This window comes from Sycon ciliatum, chromosome 9, assembly GCF_964019385.1.
Source record: "Sycon ciliatum chromosome 9, ocSycCili1.1, whole genome shotgun sequence".
Taxonomy (NCBI): Eukaryota; Metazoa; Porifera; class Calcarea; order Leucosolenida; family Sycettidae; genus Sycon; species Sycon ciliatum.
Window position 1 is genome coordinate 2,774,350 of NC_088651.1, and position 22,825 is coordinate 2,797,174.

Sequence of the window (22,825 nt, forward strand, 5' to 3'; positions counted from 1 at the left end):
AAAAGAGAAAGACCAAGGAACTACAAGTTACGCTATACTAGTACTGTCCACTAACACCACCAGCTACTAAACAATCAGGTCATGCGATAACATTGCACGACACTGACCGACGGTACTGACGTTCTACAACTAACTGAGTCCATTCTTATTTTACTGGGGAATTCCCAACAGGCGTCATCTCCTTCTTACAGGGAACCCTAACAAAGTCTTGATGGATGATCGAAATTCAGCAGGTGAATTAGAAAGGCGGTAAGCAGGTGGCAGTGCGGTCAGCGCCTACGTAAGAAATTGCACTGAAACCATAGCGTGTGCTAGCAGATGGTAAAACAAGCGCGGCAGACACCTGGCAACGGGTAAGGGCAGCAGTGTGAGCACCGTGAGCACGAAGAGTAAAGCGGTCTTGTAGGAGAGAGCAAGCAAGACCACTCAGGCAGCGATACACAAATACATAGGTCTTGAAATTGAGGCGTTGTTCAAGGGTGTATGCATTTGTGTTACTGTAGAGAAGGGCAGTTGGGGTCATTCTATCCAAGGAAAAATTCTATTTAGCGCTAAGCGAATGGCAGAAAGAAGTTTGTTATAAAGAGATTTCGACAAACAGTGTACGTGTGCGGTGTTGCCATACTCAAGAGATTCGTGAAAATCTGACATATGGTTTTTCTGGCGCGGTCTGCTGTACTGCCCGTCGCATCTCTGATTACCGATAGTCCATCATCGCGGTACAATCCGATGTCTGCGCTGTCGAACTCCTCCCATAGCTTTGACAGGGCATATGTGCCGACGAGTTCGCAGACTTCTGCACCGTCGAAGCGACTAGCGGTGATCAGAGATGCGACGGGCAGTACAGCAGACCGCGCCAGAAAAACCATACTTGATTATTATGCCAGATTTTCACGAATCTCGGTTTGAAACTGACCATCAGCGCTGGCATGAAGACGGTAGATTTCCTGGATGTGACACTGGATTTGTCAACAGAGAAATACCAACCATACCGGAAGCCGAACAACAAGCCCGTCTATGTCCACCAACTTTCCAATCACCCACCGGCCATCATCCAACAATTGCCAAAGACGATCAGCAGACGACTAACAGACAATCATGTCAAGTGACCGACACGTATTGAAGGAATCGGCACCAGCGTACAACGATGCCCTCAGAGAGAGAGTGGATGCGTGGAACGAGTCGAGTACATGGACGAGAGGAAGGAGGAGACAGGACGAAGAAAGAAAAATAGGCGGCGCAACATCACTTGGTACAACCCACCCTTTAGCAAGAACGTGGCCACAGACATCGCACACAAATTTCTCCGACTCCTCGACACACACTTCCCTCACGGCTGCCGATTGCATCAGATATTTAACCGCAACACCGTCAAAGTTCATGTATGCCGAATATGTCCGCAGTAGTCAAATCCCAAAACAACCATGTTCAAAGGAAGAGACAAACACAGGACAAGAAAGTCCCCGACAAACGATGCAACTGCCGAGACAAAAGCACCTGCCCAATGGACGGCGACTGCCAAGTATGATGCATCGTGTACAAGGCAACAGTCCAGCACACCGGAAGAAAGCAGCGGCACGAGTACCTCGGCCTAACGGAACTACTCTTTAAACAGAGATACAACAATCACATGAGCACGACGAGGCATGAGAGGATGGAAAAAAGCACGGAGCTGTCCAAGTGCATATGGAAGCTCAAGCGGAAGAACACTCCGCACTCTGTCAAACGGGCCATCGTCACCAAGGCCCAGGCCTACTCGAATGCGACCAAGTGGTGTCCCCTATGCCTGGCTGAGAAACTGGAGATCCTGGAAGCAGACAAAACGGTCAACATCAACAAAAGGTCGGTGTTGGTGTCGAAATGCAGACACGAGAACAAGTATTACCTGTCCAGATTCTCACCATCAGTTTCATGAGTTTTTCAACATGGCGCAACCTGCACCAGGTTTGGCGCCATGGTGCTTTCTCTCTCCCTCTTCCCTCCTGCTGTGGTCTTGCGCTATCGCCTGTGATGACTCGGTAACACTGCCCTGTTATCGCCTCTATTCTCACCTATATCCGTTAACTCTCACAAAACAACTCAATACCATTGTCCCATACTACGTTTTCACTTCGCACATATGCACTAACTTCCACACTAGCATCAAATATCTAGGCCTGCTCGTAGAGAATTCGATAGTGAATGCTGCTGTCTGATGATCGCTCCGATGCGTGAAACTTTAAGTTACAGCTAACACAGCCTTTCGCCTCTGTTGTGTGTGTATACATGTACATATACATGTACAGTAATTGGTGCTCTTCAGACACAATCAGCATATTCCTGAAAATGCCGCTAGCGTTGCAGAATAACCCCCTTTTTCCTGCAAGATTTGCAGCATAATTTGTAAAATAATTTCCGTCCTCGTTTCCCAAACAGGTAGCTGTTAGCCCCATGTACCGTCACTACTGTTGTCTACCGACACACTTGCCATTTTTGGTCATGCCTTGTCCCGCTACTGTACTGGTTCATGGATACTTTTCTCTCTCGTTCATCCCTCATGTAGTCTTGATGTTTGGACTTTTTTCACTGTTGAGGGAACAAGCTGAAATAATGAAAAACCAACCAACCAACTCCGTGTTCTCTACACGGCAGTGCTAAACTGCTGAGACCAGAGGTTGCTTCATTGTTGGTGTGCCTGACCAGCGCAGGTTCCACCGTGGAGGCCCTACCCTCAGGCCCGCTGTGGAGTTCGTTTGTGCTCTCTCCCATTCATTTGTCCAGAGTAGGTTGTAACCAGGGAGTTGTCAAATACCGGTATTTGACAACTCCCTGGTTGTATCTGATAAAGAATTCTATTTTTTAGAGTGACCACGTTCAAATCATTGTATTTTCATGCCGAGACACCTCCCCCCCCCCCCCACCCCAGGCTACACGCATGATTGAGCTATATGTACAAGGAAAGTGTTGATCAATGAACTGGATCCCATCAAGCTAGCCAATGTCACGTCAGGTGCCTTGCAACCCTAGTCAGACCTGCCAACCGTTGGTATAATTATTCACTGGAGCAGGGTGCAAACTTGACTCCCACGACAGGATGATTTCATTGGGCCGGCACTACATAAGTCCAGGAGAATGTGGTAAAGGCAATGACTATTTAACAGAGCTAACAGAAGATACAGACTGGCTCTCCTGAATTCACTCGGCCAATAATATAAAATCAACTGTCAGCGACATACCGGTAGAATATCAATCCCAGGGCTCATCAGCGGCCAAGGGGGATAGTAGGGAATCAACAGAAGGGCGGAGGGATGAAACACTAGGTATGCAAAATACATGAGTGGAAGTACAGGTGTCTATGTGCTAAATACATAGGTATAAGTACACAATGGAAGCGGTCCTCACCAAGAACATACATAGGTATAAGTACACAATGGAAGCGGTCCTCACCAAGAAAACATACATAGGTATAAGTACAAATGTCTATGTGCATGAGTGCATGAGTGCATCATCAGGCTGTTCAGAGTGCTCACTGTCCACTGGACTGAGCTGGTAATACAAGACAAGAGTGAGTGAATACAAAATGTAGAGCTGCAATTGGGATTTGAATAGAGTAAAATAGATAAGGAGTGTACATTGCTCAACGATGTGGGCATGACATCATCACTATGGGGCATTACATCATCACTATGGGCATGAAAGCATGGATTAGTGCATGACATCATCACTATGGACATAACATCATCATCATCATCATCATCATGAACTGGTGGACAGTGAACAGCAATGCACAACTGTGGCACTTGCCAGAGAAAACAGAATACATTTTGCCGGAAATACTTCCTCATCAGGAAGAGATTAAGGACAGTGAAACCATTTCAAGAGAACGAGCTGGAGAAACGTCTGTTGAAACGCGGCTATAAACCACATGCAGAAAATCATAATACATCAGCTTATCATCAATCCATCCTCGACCTATACTTCACAGGGTAAGTCCAAGTGGAGACGATCGATACACGTCTAATGGACAACTGGAAGTCAGCAGTAGCGAAAGATCCCAGAGAAACATCGCCTGTATTGGACCAACGCAAGAAAGACACAACCTGGAGGTGTGGTATTTCAAAGGTGTTTGATTGCCAGTAAGTTAGGGAGCCGCAATGTCCAGGGAGACGATGCCGGTGTTTGGAACGTGAAGTGCTGTGAATGGCTTCCCCGTCCAGAGCAATTTTATGCTCAGAACTTTGTGATGGCTGGTTTGGTTGAGCAGTGCTTGGGGTTATTAGCCCGCAGCGAGCCACATGTATCCGATAACCGTATTGCCTAGGTGATCCTAGAGGTTCGAATAACATGCATGAGGACGTAGGTAAAAACGAAGCATAGTGAGGGCCCTGAGCTTGGCAGCTGTCCCGTTTCACGCTATGGTCTTAGCTTCTTTTCTGCTTTTTTCTTTCCCTTTTTAAAACTGTTTCCGAACATAACATGAGATTCAAACCAGCACTATTGTGCGTGGACGCCCAAAATCGAACCTGGCCACGGCAGTCAAGGCAAGCGCCGCTGCCAGAGACATGCCACTGAAGACCATGACCGATCTGAGTGGGCTCAGAATGCGCGCTTTGGAGAAGCAATCATGGAGGGAACTCCCAGCCTGGGCTAGTTTTGCCCGCGGCTACAATGCACGGCGTAGTGAACCCAGGACAGAAGTGGACCAGGCATCATGACTTTGCACATCTATCGTTATGCTGCTTCATTACGCGACCTGTTTTATTATTATTATTATTACTACTATTGCCTAGCATGCATTCCCCTGATACACATCTCATGCATACACAATCTACAAAGTTGTGTCGCATTATCATACTGCCGTTAAAAGCCCTATTTCAAGTGTGCATGAATGCTGGCCAGCTCTCATTAGCAGTACGGTATGAGGTTTGTATGGGATAGCATGCCAGGCATGGCGTGTCAAGTGACATGTGAACGAATGCATGGCACACACAATCATATTATGTCATAATTTGGTGTGGACCCCGGCTATGCCAGACGCTAATAACGTAACATCTTGTGCATAGCTTTGGGCATGACATGAGTGATTTGTCCCTGCCCTGGCGGTATCGAGCACTTTGCGCAAATACATGTACATAGCAGCTCCGCTTGTAGTACGAGCCATACATTCCGTATAATTATACTGTCATTGACATGGAGATCCAGTGAAATGACGGGGGCCGCCACCCTCAGTGCGTACAGAAAGTTGTGTGCATGCAGTGCACGTGTTGATAGCAGTGCACATGCACTAGCGGCTGTCATGGTGCCGCTTGACCTCCGACTGGATTTCCATGTCCACAACAGTAGATATACAGTCAGACCTCGCTTATCCGGTCCTCTTTTATCCGGATCCTTCGCCATCCGGAAGAAAATCGCTGGTTACCGATTTACAGCATATCCCATGCATACATACAGTATGTGTGTTCGATTTTCCGGTTCCCTCGCCTATCCGGATATTTGTGTGGAAAACGGATGTGTGCGGTTATGTGTAGTCTGACTGTAGAGCAATACGGGATGAATCGCTTTCGGAACTCAAAGCAAAGTCCAGTTATAATGCATTTGGCATACCTGGGTAGTCATGACAACAGAGGCATCATGGCCGATCAAGGAGAGCCTCAAACTCAGTACGCTTGAATGCGAAGAGCGAGTTCATGTCTGTGATGATGTCCAAGAAGATGATGAACGATGCACGCCCAGACCCCTGCAGGTGCTGCAGCAGTTCCTCATTGTGTACATTTGAGCCCTCACGTCTCTCTAGCTCAATGAAGTGCCTGATATCCAGGTTGTCTGCAAGAAGCATCCGTGCTATGGCTTTGTCGCGGAACGCTCTGGAGTTCAGTGAGATTATCCATCTTCGGTACTTGTCCAGGCAGAAATCTGGATGGACCCAGGGATCTAGGGGAATACAGCACAGAACACAATCCAGGCAAATATACCAATCTACTGTTATCTGCATAGAGAACTACAGAGCAACAGAGCATAATTGCATCTTGTTGTGGGTCATATCCAGAGCACAGTCACACCAAGAATAATGAAATATCCTATAGAAAATAAGACAGGAAAAACGTACTGTACTCCTCAGTTGCTGGTCTGGCGACGTCATCAGAAGCAGCTGCAGTCAGATTGGCACAGCATGAAAGCACACACATGTACTGTCAGGTGAAAACCTCTCACTAGAGATTACATTTTGCTAGTTTCACTACCAGCACGCGCACGCGCACGCACACATGCAGGCAGGCAAGCAGGCACGCACACCCACACGCACGCACACGCACACGCACGCACGCACACGCACGCACGCACGCACGCACGCACGCACGCACGCACGCACGCACGCACGCACGCACGCACGCACGCACGCACGCACGCACACACACACACACACACACACACACACACACACACACACACACACACACACACACACACACACACACACGTAAATCACTGTAAATCAGACTGTGAGCGTATGTGCATGGGTTTTGGGTACTACACTATTCAATTGGGGAGATGGAATCCCAGACGTCTCCCTTTGGGAACCAGTTCAATTCTTTCAAAACAAGAAAGTTTCAAGACCGCACAACTTTACCGCTTTACCGTGGTAAGAGGGATGAGTTCATGGTCAGAAGAAATGACATCATCACTCACTGGCATTACATCATCATCCATCACCACAGTAACCACACAGGATTGCCAGTAAACAAAGAACACATGCTTCAGACATGCACACCAGGTGGCTTGTTTGACTAGCCAATCCGGATTCAGATCAGATCCCCTGGACCAGGCAAAACAGCAGTTAAAAGGCAGACTTGCGACTATACAGCTATGCACCAACACACATCCACATCCATCTCTATATCCACTCACGCACCCCGCCCACGCACCTCCACCCACGTACCCCCACCCACGCACACCCAGCCACGCCTGCGTACAGAAATACAGGCATACCGTATTTTCTGGAGTATGCCACACTGGAGTATAAACTGCACGGCAACCTTTTGTCACAAAATACCACCAACCAACCCCATTAATTATCACCATCAATTTGGCCATCGTTGTATAAGCCAAACAGATTTTGTTTTGGGTGGATTGCTGTTGTTTAGAGTGCCCCTTATACTCTGGAAAATGAGGTACACATACGCAGCATGCACACACACATGTGTGCGCGAACCCACACATGCACATCCACACATGCACATCCACACATGCACATCCACATATGCACACACAACACGAGTACATGTATCAATGCAAGACAACCACCTACCAGTCATGGAGTGGCTATCACTAGGGCAGACAGTACAGAGGACCCGACCTGGACATTCCAGCATTGCCTGATACAGATCGTTGGCACTGGCTATCTTGGGAAGGATTTCATCCACTAGGGTTAGCACCACACTGTCAGGCAAGTCGGAAATCGACCCACGAAACAGATCAGTAGCCATCTTGGTCTGGCAGTTCCTCAGACATTCGTCCACGTCGTCCAAGAAGGATATATTCACCTGTCCACATTCTATCAGTTTGAGAAGACAGTCGTGCAATGGAAAGTCGGGGCGTAGAAGAATGCGATGCTGATAGAAGGCTGAGCAGAGACGAGCAGCTCTGCGACGTTCCTCGACCGTATCTACACAAGGAAATACGAGTGGAACAAAAATACAATCCGGGCTATGACCAAAATGTTGTCATAAAACCTTTAATGGACTCGGATGGAGAGCCAAGATGTGCTAGAGCTGTTAGCCAGTTAGTTGTAGAACGTCAGTACCGTGGGTCAGTGTCGTGCAATGTTATCGCATGAGCTGATTGTTTAGTAACTGGTGGTGTTAGTGGACATTATAGCGTAATTTGTAGTTTATTGATCCTTTCTTCCTTACTGTAAAACCTTTAAAAAAGACTTTATGCACGTCATTTCATATGACTATACAGACAAACAGAGACACAAATAGACATGCAGAGAAACAGTCACAACCACCCACACACAAACATACACACACATACACATAAACATACACACCTCAGACCTCGGACCTCAGACTTGCCCATCGCGGAAGCGATGATAGCGAACAGCTATGTTAGTCATAGCAACTTGGGTTGGGATTACACCATTCAACAGGTTGCAAGGCTGATGAATTGACCGCCACTAATTTTACTTGGTATCCACCACACAGCTCATTGAAGTGGCTTTTCTCTGGCCAGTCAATCACCCCCCCCCCCCCTCCCACACACACACGCACGCACTCACGCACACACACACGCACACACACACACACACACACACACACACACACACACACACACACACACACACACACGCCCATACCAAGGCATGACACACAGTGCCACTGACCTGCATTACAGCAGCTTGCAGACACAGCATACGGATGATATTTTCTTGCGTCGGGCACCCGCTCATCAGGCATGACAAACTGAGCACGCAGTCGCTCACTGGAAAGGAACTCCATGGTAGCATCCAGGTCTCCTTGCTGATCCCGCTGTCGCAGAAGATCGCTACTCGGCAGGCACTCATCATCGACGAACGCCGTTGACATGTCAGAACCAGGAGATTGTTGGCGAGGAAGAGCAGAGATGTGATCCCAGATAGTTTCCTGCTGAGAAGTCACGCTACGCTGGTCGGGCCCTCTGGTTATGATGTTGAGCGCGAGTTGACCGTGTGGGATCTCCACCAGTGTGTCCGTGTTCACGTACTGAGGTAGCGAAACACGAACACCTCCCTGCCAGACAGGAAACGTGCGTGTCCTGTTGGTGAAGGAGTTGACGAGTGACATTTGTATGGTGGGCATCAACGCTGCGCTGATAGCGACACCAGACTTACAGTAGAGACGGCGACCAGTGTAGTAGATGTGCTGGTCGGGGTTGGCTTTCTCCCAGTGCAGACTAGTGCGTGATTCAGCCTGTGCAGGAAGAATCATGACTTGCTCACCATCCTCGGTTACATGACACATACCTAGGCGTACGGCTATGTCGAGAGCGTCTTCACCACGCACCGGCGAATCTTTGGCCAGTACTTCAATGACATGGCTGTGCGAAGCGAATCCAAACTCATCACAGGTAATTATCGGTGGAGGAAATGACTTTGGCGAATAGAATTTTCCTGTGATGTCACTCATCAACCATAGAGGTTGAACGACCACCAGCTTGGCATCCGGAAAATAGAATACCTGTAGTGAATACACATAGATACCCCACGTACATACATGCACACATACACACATATGCACACATACACGCATGCCCACATACATGCACACATACACACATATACACACATATACATATACAGTGACATACACACAATCACACATGCTGTAGTGCTGGAGTATAGTGCACACTTTAGATGAGCTATTTCAGGCCCCAAATCGCAGGTGTGCACTATGAGAATGCACGAACTTCGAAAATTGGTGCATTGCAACAATGCAGCAATGCTTTCGAAGTTTGCCACCGCTGACCCGGGGCAAGCCATATTCATACATATAATGATGTCTACTGTCAGCTAAACTGCACATGCATGATGGGTACGAGACCACATAAGTAGCTCATGCATTAGAAAAAGCTACACGAAATAATGCTGTGATAATTTTGCTAATGGTCCCTCTATAATGCTGTTATCCATTACCTCAACTAGTGAAGATTCTGTGATACTGTCTTTATAATAGTCTTAATAGATACTGGAAGGTTCAATGGACTTTTCGTGTGCACTGGATGGTAGTAGTAAATCAGTCAAGTGTCAAGTCAAGTCGGCGGAAAAGCGCGATCTCCAGAGTGGGGAGCAAACCCTTTCCAAACAAATCATTGCCAAAGTCGCTACCACTACTTCGTTTTAAAATCGATAATTTCCTCAAATCTAGGCCGCCCATCATACTGCGGATATACCTTGAATTGCCAACACGTTGATCAAAGGAGTTGGTGCGCATTATACTCTGGCAAATGTGGCAAATACATACCATGTTTCATGTACCATGTATACGTGTACAACCATTGCAAGAGAAACACAAAAATCTGCAAATGCACTTGATATGCCCGTACAGATTTGCTCTTACAGCAACGATAGTGGACACGATCTGAATGAAACAGATCAAGTGATGATAGCCTATTGCTGCCTGATAATTTCCCTGTACAAAACAGCCTACCGTTGCCTGTGTTATTCTGTATATTGCTCTTCCCTCACTTGCGTAGAATACTCTTTGAAGCTGCCCCAACTGACACTGATTATGACCATAGGCTATTAACGTATGTCCCCGTAAGTTAGTACGTACTAACTTTCGAACTTAGCAGCCACATGAGTACTAACTTTCGGGGGTGGTACTATCTTTCGGGGAGTACTTTTTTATCGGGGGTAAATGACACGCAGTGAGAAGCCTGCGCAACTCTAGTGTCCGTGCATATGATGTATGTACTGGACGGTGTCTGTACATGTAGGACGGGTACGAGCTTACTATCTTTCGGGGGGACTGTCTTTCGGGGTAATAACCTCGGCAGTGGAAAGTGTATATTTTATAGGAGGGTACTAAGTCATTGGGGAGAACTAACTTACGGGGAAATACGGTAGTACTTCCACACGATTTTGTTGCACCCTGGACATTACACGTCGGGCAGAATATTGCGGGTTCCAAAAGGATTTCTCAAACTTAAGAAGAAAGTACTGGGAGCAGCAAAGTTACTTACCAGCGCTTTCTGATGGAGGTTGAACAGCTCCATGTTGACATCCAGGACTTCCTTCAGCGCTTCAACTAGTATTGAAGAGTCACCGCAGTTGTAATCAAAGCGAGCAATTGCTCCAGCCAGGAATTCCATAAACTGGTCGGTGCTGATAGCAGGACTGTCTCTGCATTGATCACGAACATTCTCCAGGTGTGCCTCCGAAATGGACGCAACAACCTCCGAATCAGGTCCAGATGCCTATTGAGAACATGGCATTGGAAACAAGATGAAAACACTATGAGAAAGGTGAGAGAGTGAGAGAGAGAGAGAGAGAGAGAGAGAGAGAGAGAGAGAGAGAGAGAGAGAGAGGAGAGAGTGAGAGAGAGTGGGAGAGGTGGGTAAGGAGAGTTGGGGAGGGGTGTTTGTTGAGGGGAGGGGATCAGGGTTAGACTTGCAAAGCATCAAACTGTTTAAAATGATAGACAAAAGAGAACACCACATAAAATAACAGCTACCGTTGATGATTATGATTTTTGAACGTTGTCAAACTCACTTGTTGCACCTTTTCCTTGTGTCGTTGGATCAATTCTCTCAATGCAGCCACACCTTCACACGTCTCATTGATGGCATTGACGAATGGGATCGGCTCATCCAGGAATTCCAGATGTACGCCTAAGATTTTCTGCAGCGTTGCACACTCTTTCTCAATGGCGGTCATTTGCTCCTTGGAGAGTTGGTCCCGGCGTGTCACAACAATAAGAGCTTTGTTGCGAGTGGATGTGCTCTCTGCGCAGCTGCAGGCGATGAAATCTGCCCAGGTGCGGATCCAGCGTCTCATGTTCACGATGGACTCCATGCCCGACACTGTGAGCAGATTGAGAGCCCAGACGTCGGAGAATTTCGTCAGTCGCTGATGTTGTGACATGAATCGATACTGACCTCCAAGGTCGAGGTATATCGTACCGTAGGCATCCACGTAACGTCGCATACCTCGTGTCCTGGAGGCCGGTATCTTGTCGGATTGGTCACCGCGGAAGAAATTCTTGACTTTGCCAAAGAATCGGCGACGGTGAAGAATCGATTCCAGAAGGGATGACTTTCCTCCGCCAGGGTGACCCAGAAGTCGAACAACCAGTGGAGATTGCTGGTTAGCTTTCCGGCGGATTCTGTTCAGTGAAACTTTCTACAAACACAAGTCAAGTACGAAAGAGAAAAGAGCAAAGAAAAAAGCAGGGCACATTTGATACACAAATTTCAACTACTACTACTACTACTACCCATGCTTTGTTCAGAGCTCTGGCCTTGCAAACTAGTATACACTCATCTAGGCCTGCCCAAAACATTTCTGCATTTCGATCTCTTGTCTTTGATTTTACCCTGATCGTTTTCACTACTGCAATTCCACTGCCCTCCACCTCCATCATGCTCTCCCCCTGTTCGTCCACCTTTGCTTCAGTATAACCAAGAGTACATAAACAGTGTTTATGTACTCTTGGTACAACCCATTAGGAACCGACGGATTCTGCTCGAATAGGTGGCAGATTCTGCTCGAAAAGCAGTGAAATTGGCAGAACCATACAAACCTTTTGGCGGGCAATTCCTCGAATTCTGCTCCATTTCTTTTTTCCACATGCCAAACATGCACGACACTTACCAGAAAAAGTACCGAATTCTGCCAATTTTTCTGCCGGCAGAATCCGCCGGACCCCATAACCCATCCCTCGTCTCTTTCACAAGATCAATAGTTCCTTCCGTTTCCTGTTTTTGTGTGGGTGCAAAAATGAGTCCCGAGGTCATGGGGTCATAGAGGATTTCCTGGTTCTTCCATTTCTGTCATACAAGGTCATGGACCCCTTGCACACAGAGGACCCAGTCAAGACGTCATGTGTGCACTTTCATGACTTCCTTTTTTGGTCAAACCGGCCCTGCTATAGGGAGCAGACCCGTTATAGGGACCCACAGATACTCATCTACACTCAATTTCTCTCAACTTTAGACAATCATGTTTTTTTTGGTTTTTTTACTAGAGCCACGTAAACCCGTCATGTGTGAGCCATGAATAAGGGGAGTGGTGGCGTGGTCTGGGATGCTCTGCCGACCTTGGGTCTCGGCTTCATCACAACCAGGCGCGCCAATGTATACTTGTAACAGGCTAAATCAGAGTCTCACTTTACGAATACTTGAACGTGGGCAATTCAGGTAAAGCCTTAGCTGTGAACTAACGTTCAGAATGTTCTGTTTAGTCACACGAATTCAAAATCAAAATGTGTAAAAAATACTTGCACCGGTATGATTAAAAAACAGTGTTTTGGCCACAAACAAAACCCTGGGTTAGAGTCCAAGTACAGGAAACAACGAAGACACTTCGAAGTAATCCTTGGTTATCTTTGTATTGATTATGGGTTAGCTGGCTTCAAATGCTTGTAATCCGGGAGTACTACTTGAAGTATTATCCAGACAATGTATTACACGCATGCAGTTTGATCTTTCAGCACGTCTGCTGTATACGTATAATTATAATACAACCGAACAGTACGCTTGTACGTGAAATATAAACTGACATGCAAACCGAGGCGAAGCCGGGGGTTTGAATGATGGTTTATATTTCACGCACAAGCGTACTAGTGGGATGTATTATACTTATGCTGACCTTCATACAAACTGACCGTCAACTTCTGCCTGTTTCTATGGTGGCGGTCTATATGGGGTTTGTATGGGGTTTGTATGAGGTTTATATACCCAGTATAAGCCGCCAGCATGATGGGCAAGTTGACTGGAAGTTTGTATGAAAGGTCAGCATAAATGTGCATATAAAAGAACATAATGAGCCGCAGTCAGCGAAAACGACCCTTAGAGGTTTCGTAATTTTTTTCGAGAAAAAGGTCGATTTGTGACGTTCAATGAATTTTTTGATCACGCTGAACTCCTTGCTTGAAGTAATATATTTTGAAGAAGTGGTGTCGAGTGTCGACTTCAGTGTTCCTTGATCTTGTTGTGATGGCTGCGGACGCCAGAGCTGTTCGCAGAGCACACACGGCAGTCATGGTGTACAGCTAGCTCGAGCCTGGTGGGGAGTGGATGCTGAAGTAGCCGCTGAAGTTCAGAGATTCGACGTTCTTTGGCTCCTGCTGCGATGCGGCTCAAGGTGGCCGATGACTTGTCGAGAGTCGGAAGATGAGGAGTTGTCACCTGAGATAAATTCTGAGTCTGGGGCTAGTGACGGCAGCGACGTCGTTTCCTCAGCTGTGGAGGATGAAAAGGAAGACGAGATTGCGGAACGACTCCACGCAGGGTGCAGCTGCGAATATGTCGATCATTTCTCCGCACTCATCAGCTATTCTTTGTCATTATAGCTGCTTACTGCACTATTTCAAAGGTATTCAAGCTGCCTACCCAACTTAGAATGCTGAATATTCATTGTACACATACATCGTATACATACATTGCACCAATTTGGAGTACATCTTTTATATTGGTGTATACACCCGTTTTGAATACAGTAGCCCAAGAACGCGGTTTCAGAGGGCCAGCCTAGCAAAGTTCTTATTTTTCAGCGCCCCAGGCTACGTTCTTATTTCGCATTGTTAGCGTCCAACATGACCCGTGACGCTCATGTACAATGCACTTTGCGCTACATGTACCGGTTGTACACTTTACATGCACGTGTAGTATGTAGCGCTGCACTGGGTGATGTTTTCGCGAGGACCCGACAAGAGTTTGTGGTTGCGGACTTGTTTTTCGTGTACGTACTCGGACAAGATCATGAAGGTTCAATCCGCTTGCAAAACAAACCGGCGCTCAAATATCACGTCTCCGGAAAGCCGGTAGCATTACCATTCTGCTACAGAAAGGTGCAATACCAAAAAATGTCGCGTTCTTAAAAATCTTGGAGTTCGTTCTTAAATCCAGGCTGGGGCGTTCCTAGATTTCCAGCCTGGACGCTCTTTGGCGCCATGTTCTTGGGCGTACAAGTCTACTGTAGGAATATTGAACTTTTTCTAGGCTGAGGTCCTTCAGTAGATGTGTTTCAACAAATTTCTAACCAAAAAGGAATTTTGAAATTTTGACCCAAAGCTGGTTGAGGCCCATATCACTTCTGTGCGCCGTCGCATGGAGTAAGGTATGGTTGTTGTTGTGGTGGTGGTGGGGTTAGAGGTTGCCATCCTTCCCCTTCTGTCGTTATCCGGATCATAAGTTGGCAGATCAATTGTGTATGTGCAAAATTGCAGGCGTGAATGATCCACTCATGAAATTATCAGACTCCACCAGTGATCACAAATCTTGGATGATGCACAAGTACGGGGCTGGGCTTGTAGCTCACATGCCTCTCTCTCTCTCCCTCTCTCTCTCTCTCTCTCTCTCTCTCTCTCTCTTCTCTCTCTCTCTCTCTCTCTCTCTTTCCATCTATCTATCTCTCTCTTATTCTCTCTTTCGCTTTCCCTCCCTATTTCTGTTGCTCTGTCTCCCCTCCACTTTCTGTGACTACATGGATCAAGAAAGGAAATGCACCTCGATGACGTCCAGAAACTATGTGGGTTACAGAGGGTGTGGGAGTACTGTCACTACTCACAACATTGGCCCTGAACTCACCAGAAGCAGTGGAGGTAGTTGTTTCCGAGTGGTTATGGCTTCCTGAGTTCCATTGCACGCACACGCGCACGCACACACACACACATACATACACGCGCACACATGCACACACACACACACACACACACACACATGCACGCGCTCACACATACACACACACATGCACACACACACACACACACACACACACACACACACACACACACACACACACACACACACCTGCTATTGAAATACCTTCTGAAATTTCACCAGCTCCATTGTGAGAACATTTGGTCGACTCACCAGAGATACAATGATCCAGGAAAGAAGAGACAGATGGCTAAGGGCATGCACTGACGTTTTTATGCCAGAAAGCAGTCTACAGTTAACAGTCTAACAGGACTACTTGACCTCAGTGTGATGCATTCCTTGAGTCTTCAATGTGGCGCTGTTTCAATGTGGCGCTGTTTTGCAGTATTTTTAGGAAAGTCATTAGCTAGAACAAGGTGTTGTGATGAGAATGGAAGAGAAAAGGAAAGTTGTTGCGGATCGATGGGGACAGTGGAATAATTCTAGGTGCGCTGTACATACACCAGTCAAACTGCCTTTTGGCGACTGCAGATACAATCACTCACTTACCTGGGTGAGCGCCAATAAACGTTGTTTAGATAGTCTCCTGAGCAACTCAGTCCAAGCATCCATGTCTTCTTGACTAATGTGCACACCAACTATGCAATCCAAGATGCCGTCCTATTACAGAAGTTCAAAAAAGAGCCGAGAAGTCGTATTCAGGATACATACCTGTTATGATGGACATACATCCAGTCAAGTTTAGGTGGGGTAGGGGTGGGTCCGTAGGGGGTAAATTGGAAGGATGGTGGAATTATTGCATGGTGTTCATGGCCCTGAGGGGGTAGGGGGAGGAGATTATGTTTCCTCCACTACTATGTATGTAGTGATTTGTGGAGTCATCTTCTGCATACAATTATCATGTTCTGTTCCGGTAACATTTTTGTTCCTTCTTTTTCAACTATTGTGTCCTGGTACTCTCCATCCAATATATGGCATGACCCTGCTCAATTTCAGGTCCCCTGCCAAACCAGTGTGGATCTCTATGCTATGTCAAGCTGCATGGGAATTACACAAGTTCACTTCACCTGTATTGCCGGTATGCAAGTGTCAGCAGACTTTTCCCAAGCTTGTACAAATAGTGACAGACACTGGGCATAGGAAGTAAACAAACACACACAAACACACACACACACATGCACACAAACATACACAAACATACACACACATGCGTGCAAGCTCGAACACACACACACACACTCGTGCACACGTGCACACACACACACACACACACACACATACAAACACACACACACACACACACAAACACAAACACACACATAAACACACACGTGGATACACGCATACACACACACATAAACACACACGTGGATATACGCATACACACACATGCACACACACATAAACACACACATAAACACACATGCACACACATAAACACAAACACATAGGGACACACACACACACGTACACGCATGGACACACACACATGGACACTCAGAGGCAGTGGCGATCCCACCCAAGGACAGCGGTCACCCCACCCAGGGACAATGGTCACTCCACCCAGGGATAATGGTCACTCCGCCCAGGAACAGTGGTCACCCCATCCAGGGACAATGGTCATCCCACCCAGGGACAGTGATGATCCCATCCAGGGGCAGTCGTTAACCTGCCCAGAGCCAGGGGTGATCCCACCCAAGGACAGTGGTCATCTTACCCAGGGGTAGTGGTCATTCCACCCAGGTACAATGGTCATCCCACCTAGGGAAATTGCTCCCAACCAGTGCAAACCCTGCTACCTTTTTAACTGGAACATGCTGTCTGTAACTTTCCACAGATATCTGCAAAAGAACAGCAAAGGCTCTGAAAAACTAAAGTTACTATAAAAGCGCTGCTGTCTTACCTGATGCTTTGTTTTCTCACGCAGTATGTAGGGGACTAGACACTTCACAAGATGCAGTGTATCCTTCTTTGCCGCAATGTCCAATGGAGTGTCGCCATTCTGGAACAGGGAACATGTTAAAAATAGACACCAAAAAAGATGGAACAGGATTCAATTGTAAGAAGATAATATCTTGTGTCATGTAAAACACACACCAGAAGTAGTCACTGATCAATTCTGGAGGAAAACGTTTCTGTCAAAACAAATCAGTGTCTGTTGAATGTCGATTGGTTGTATTTCTATCAATAATAATAATTATTATCTTGTCTCCGACAAGAATAAAATACAGTTGTGAGACAAAAAGACACGGTTCGTGTGAGACTGCGCCAAACTGAGTTTTCCGCATGCGTACGAACACTACCCCCGCAAGGATTAAAGAGCAGAATATAATATGCAGCTCCTAATATAAGGCAGTTGGGCGTAAGTAGATCAGACCCACCACAAAGTGGACAAAGACCAAAAATCCCATTCACTGTATCCATGTTTCCCACGTGCGAGGACCAACTACCTGCAGGTTGCAGCAGGGCTGTAAAAATCCCTCGCCTTCCAAGCAGAATTTGAATCGGGTATCCTCTACTTCACATTCAAGATCCTAGACCATCCTACTATGCCTACCTGTCTGATTTGCAGGCAGTACCGAAATCGTAAATGTACAAAGTCAGTAGATGTAACCGCGTGGATTGCAATGCACTCAATTGCATGTGTTATTGTGTTGACTAATCAATACTTATCAGGTGTTTAGAGGGGTGCTCGCTAACTGAAGAATGTCTAACATGGAGTACAAGGGTGTTTGCTGCTGACCTGCGGGGCCTGTCCCACGTGTGTGCCCTCGTACACCATACACAACGAACGCACACGTGTACGTCAGGCGAAATAGCACGTCATAGCACATTCGAGATCAGCGGGAAGAAGATGACGACGTCCACTAATTTAGTATCTGTGCACACGAATCTGCTGTGTGTGTTACTCTGTGTGTCAGCTATGGCATCATCGCCTGTGGTTCCATGCCTAGCATGTACATCTGAACCATCCTGCAACGTTTTAATGACGTAGGTTGAGCGATCGCTCCGCGAAACATACTTTTTGAAATTCTCTTCATAGTATATCTTCCACCATTGAAATTTCGAATTTCTTCGCATTTTTTGCTGAGAGGGGTGGCTTGCAACCTCGATATGGCTTGTTCCAGGCATGCTTTGGAGCCATCGCCTGTTGAAGTAGTGGCGGGGATCTGCCCTGCAACTGCTACAACAAAAAATGATTCGATCTGAGAAAGGGTGAGACCGCGAATCTCGGTTGAATATTGAGTATTTCAAGCCTTTTCACGACGAAGATGGAGTTCTTTTTGGAGATGGACGTCGCGGCAAAGGACGTGGTGTCCGACTTCTGGCGTCTGGTGAAGCCAGGGATCATTTGTCCAGTCAGGTCGCCAGCCTAACCGTCGGTAAGCTTGTGTTTGGATCCCGTTCTGCTCGATGTGGTAGATCACAAACAATTTGATATCGCACAAATTGATCTCAGCATCGTGCGTACGGTATTATATATTCAGAAAATCCCAAAGTGTCTCTGTGTGGCCGTCCTATGCCACAAGAAACTCCAATCAGGCTCCTATGTCCTCTGCCTTCATGATTGAACGTCCACTTCGTTTGAACAACGAACACAACAATCGAGGACGGCTTTGCAATGAAAATACAGCTATACTGGACCTGAAAAAAGAAGAAAAAAAACGTGCTCAGGATGAGACTCGAGTACACGCATACTCTCCCAGCAGGTGAAACGCAAATTTTTGTGAAAAATGTGTGTCGCCGACTGACCAGTAATTTCGCCTGACGCACACATGGACACACACACACACTCACACATACCCATGCATGCATGCATGCATGCACACACGCATACACATACCAAGCGCGTAGCAAGAGTGGATACTTTGCAGTCAGGTGTCCATACGTGTTTGGCCAGGAGGCCCAGGACATGTCGAAAATTAATACACTGTAGTCTGTACTACTGCCTGTTCATGCATATTAAGTGTACAGGCACTGACTTCACGCGTAGAGACTGTTGACTGAAGAAGAGTTCGCAGGATCGACATGATATGTACATGTAGGACATCTAGTCCAGCATTGGGTAGGACATCTAGTCTATGCATTTGTTACGCTTGAGGATAGGCTTGTTCTTCTTTGAACCGCTGTTCACATTCGCTGTGTGAACCACACTGCAACAGTGGTGCACAGCACCGGTGCAGTGCAGATTCACACCAATTATTTTGCACTAGAAAGCTTTCGAAACAAAAAGCCTGGCTTTGCGACTTCGATTTCGACTCCAGTATTGGATTGGATTGGATTGGATTTATATTTATAGTGGTGACTATAACAGACAATGGCCTAATAACAATAGACCCACTCGAGGGAAAGATGCAAAAAGATATGAATAATTAATATAATAGACTACCGGTATTGGATAGGTGATCATGCTCGCATTTTGCATGACTTTCAGCTATACTTTTGTGTCCACAATACTGTACTGTACATGACATAGTCTCTACACTACCTATCACAATAATCGTAGAACAGAATGTTCATCAACTTAAATTATCGGAAAGGTTTGGGTTGGCTTTTCCGTCGAGAGATGCCGCATGCAGTCGATATGACCCTGGCCACTGACATTGTGAAATGGTGCCTTTCTCCATTAGAACACAAGTGAATTTTCAGTAACTAACCAACAAAGAACATGGCTACATGTGTGTCCACTATATTACATGGCACGATTACATAGTCTACACACTATACCCGAGAGACCTCTTTTAGGTACTGGTGTATAACTGTGTAAAACATGAAGTTGCTACAGTGGAGTCTGAACACCCTGAGGAAGGTGTATTTACACAACCTATCACAATAACGGTCAAGCACATGTTACAACTAAAATTATCGTAAAAGGTTTGGATCAGGAAAAAAGAATTAGTTCAACTCGTAGCTTCCCTTAACATCCCAGGTTTCCTGTGGAGAATTGTGCAGTGGTTAAGATCATTGCAGCACAGGGTAGCAATTTCACAGTTTTGTTTGTTAATGCTTCGTGAGATACAACTTACCTCGTCAAGTAGGTTTGGATTGGCTTTGTTGTCCAGTAGATGTCGCCAGCAGTCGACATGATACCCCTTCTCACTGGCACAGTGAAGAGGTGTCTTTCCCCACTACAACACAAGTGTATGTTCAACAAGTAGCCAACAAAGAACAGGGCTCACTATGAGAGATGATTGTACATATTGAACGCCACATGTTCGTCTGTGGAGGATACATTGATATGAAAGAGGGCAAGTGGCAGCTTTGAGCCTGCTGATTCCAGAAGACTCCTCAAGTCATCACCGAACTGTGTTCTCCGACCAATCGCATTCACAACACAAGCAACATGATGCTCCGAGGTATGGCATAGAGTGATTCTTCACATAACTGTTTTAAATGAAAGAGATAGGAATGTAATCAGGATCTGTTGTAACATAATGTTGAAATAAGCATTGTGAAAAGGCTCTGCACCCCGCACACTGAGCACTTTTCCAGCAGTTTACCAACACAAACTTTGATTTCTTCATAAAGTTAGTTTTCAGGAAATGCATTAGCAGAGTATATTGAAATGGCTGTTCCATAACCTGCCTTATCTCTTTCATCTGGGTTAGCTCCGGCTTGCAGTAGATGAAGAACGCAGTCGGCCTCTTTCCAATTACCGGCATAGTGAAGTGGTGTCCGTTTATCCTGTGATACAGCAATAGGTCCAAGCAGTGATAAACAAAAGAAAACTTCTAGTGACTTGCAGCACTCAGGGTAAAACTGGTGTATGTTGTTGTTGTTTGGCTTTATTTAGAGTGGGGTTCCAAAACAGGCCTAAACCTGGGGAAGTGGTCGTTAGTACCAGCCTGGGAAAAAGTATTAGCTGCATTTTGACATACATAATATAATGGGATCCATATATGGTCGAACGGTGCAAACCTCTAACTAAAGACCACCTGCCACTAAAGACCACTTTTGCTGGAACCAAGGGGTGGTCAGTAGATACAGGTTTTACTGTATAAAGAGTATTATAGACCCCAAGAGTGTAAAACTCTGCATATGGGGTCTTTGACGGCGAAAACTCACATCACATGTCTCAGGTACATTCACACTACTTACAAACGAAGGATAGCGTGCGCGCAATCCGAATATCTGGAATGATCATGCGGGGGATTTGCATACCCGCAGTGAGTTTCTGTCAGAGAGTGCTTTTTTATTACTCCAGTGCTCGTTAAAAACGAGCTGGAAACATACAACTACGACACTACACCACATGATGTGAGTTTTCGCTGTCGGTGTACCCCATAGAAAGGGTATCATGAGTTGCACATCCTTGGGTGTTTATATACTCTTGAATATACTCATAAAAATAATAGTAGTGTCCTGTGAAAGTGTCTTAGAAAAGGACCGCCTATCCAGAGCAGCTAACACATCAGTCAGTCTTTTTTTTCGAAAGCTTTCAGGTTGGTTTCTTTTTCTCTTTATTCTTCGCCACAAATTTCAAGTTCTGTCAGTGTGGCAGATACATGATTGTGTGAAGCACTTTCACGAAACGAAAATTAGAGATTTGTTTTCAGTGACTTCTTCGAAGCGGCATGATAGCGGTTGTTCAGACAACTCTTCGAGCGCTGACGCTGTGTCAGTGCCCGATTCTGTCGACTCTGGCAGCTAAATCGCTTCAGGGCAGCCCGAAAGTGTGGACTCTCCGAGAATCTCCGACTCTGAATTACAGTCTGGAAAGTTGGGGGAGTTGTAGTACAGTGGCTGGTGCGTGGTTGAAGCTGCCAGTTACCGCTAAGATCAAGGGAGATGTTTGAGATACTGTAGCACCATTTTCGACCCCTAGGAGGTTTACCAGTCCATGCATACGGTAGGGCTTCTTGGCGATGAAAGTATGTGGCCAGTACATAAGGTTCAGTTGCTGCTGGCTGGAAACCTACGCCTGGCTGACCGTTTCCAAATGTGTGAGTGATGGGTTTTGTTTCACATGCACATAGTTTGGAGGGGAGTGCAACAAGTTTGGCCATCAACTAGGTCAGCTGTTTTCTAGTCGCCAGCAACTAAACCAGGGAGCATCATTCTCCCAAATATTGTGTGTACGCCACGGCTCACAACACTCTGAACCAGTATCATGTATTTGTTGCTAATGCTACATACATAACGTGTAATTTACTCAATCTCCGGGCGAAACTGTTTCGTCCATTGTGGACTCGTAAGAGTAGCACAGGGGCTGTATTTATAATAAACTGAAACAGTGTACTAACTTGTCACTTTTGCTATCAATTACACGCTTCTGTATTGTATATTGCAACTGCCAGATATTTCGCCTAGCCTTTAGTGGAATAACATATATTATCTGTATCAAGGACCTCAATTACATCTAGATTTGGTTGGCCAAAGATATCTAGTATCCATACAAATATTGCCCGAGCTACGCCACTGCATACACTAACTACAACACACTGCTTGAGGCATGGAGATTGCCGGCCAGGGTATTGAGAGGCTACGGAGA

General features: G+C 46.2%; 1 protein-coding gene across 2 annotated transcripts in view; it reads right to left on the reverse strand.

The window, feature by feature from the left end:
- Positions 1 to 3,112: 3,112 nt before the first annotated feature.
- The window catches only part of LOC135825034 (uncharacterized), a 114,024-nt gene continuing 94,311 nt past the window's right edge, over positions 3,113 to 22,825 (reverse strand). Inside the window, exons 13-23 of one of the 2 annotated variants that reach the window (XM_065337769.1) lie at positions 17,237 to 17,335; positions 16,401 to 16,463; positions 15,883 to 15,993; positions 15,262 to 15,303; positions 11,225 to 11,854; positions 10,696 to 10,929; positions 8,360 to 9,191; positions 7,283 to 7,639; positions 6,086 to 6,127; positions 5,584 to 5,910; positions 3,113 to 4,048 (exon numbers count right to left, since the gene is read on the reverse strand). In XM_065337769.1, the coding sequence (XP_065193841.1) occupies positions 5,609 to 5,910; positions 6,086 to 6,127; positions 7,283 to 7,639; positions 8,360 to 9,191; positions 10,696 to 10,929; positions 11,225 to 11,854; positions 15,262 to 15,303; positions 15,883 to 15,993; positions 16,401 to 16,463; positions 17,237 to 17,335 (2,712 nt within the window). In that variant the 3' untranslated portion in view covers positions 3,113 to 4,048; positions 5,584 to 5,608. The remainder of the gene's footprint in view (positions 4,049 to 5,583; positions 5,911 to 6,085; positions 6,128 to 7,282; positions 7,640 to 8,359; positions 9,192 to 10,695; positions 10,930 to 11,224; positions 11,855 to 15,261; positions 15,304 to 15,882; positions 15,994 to 16,400; positions 16,464 to 17,236; positions 17,336 to 22,825) is intronic. The other variant, XM_065337768.1, reaches the window with a different exon arrangement.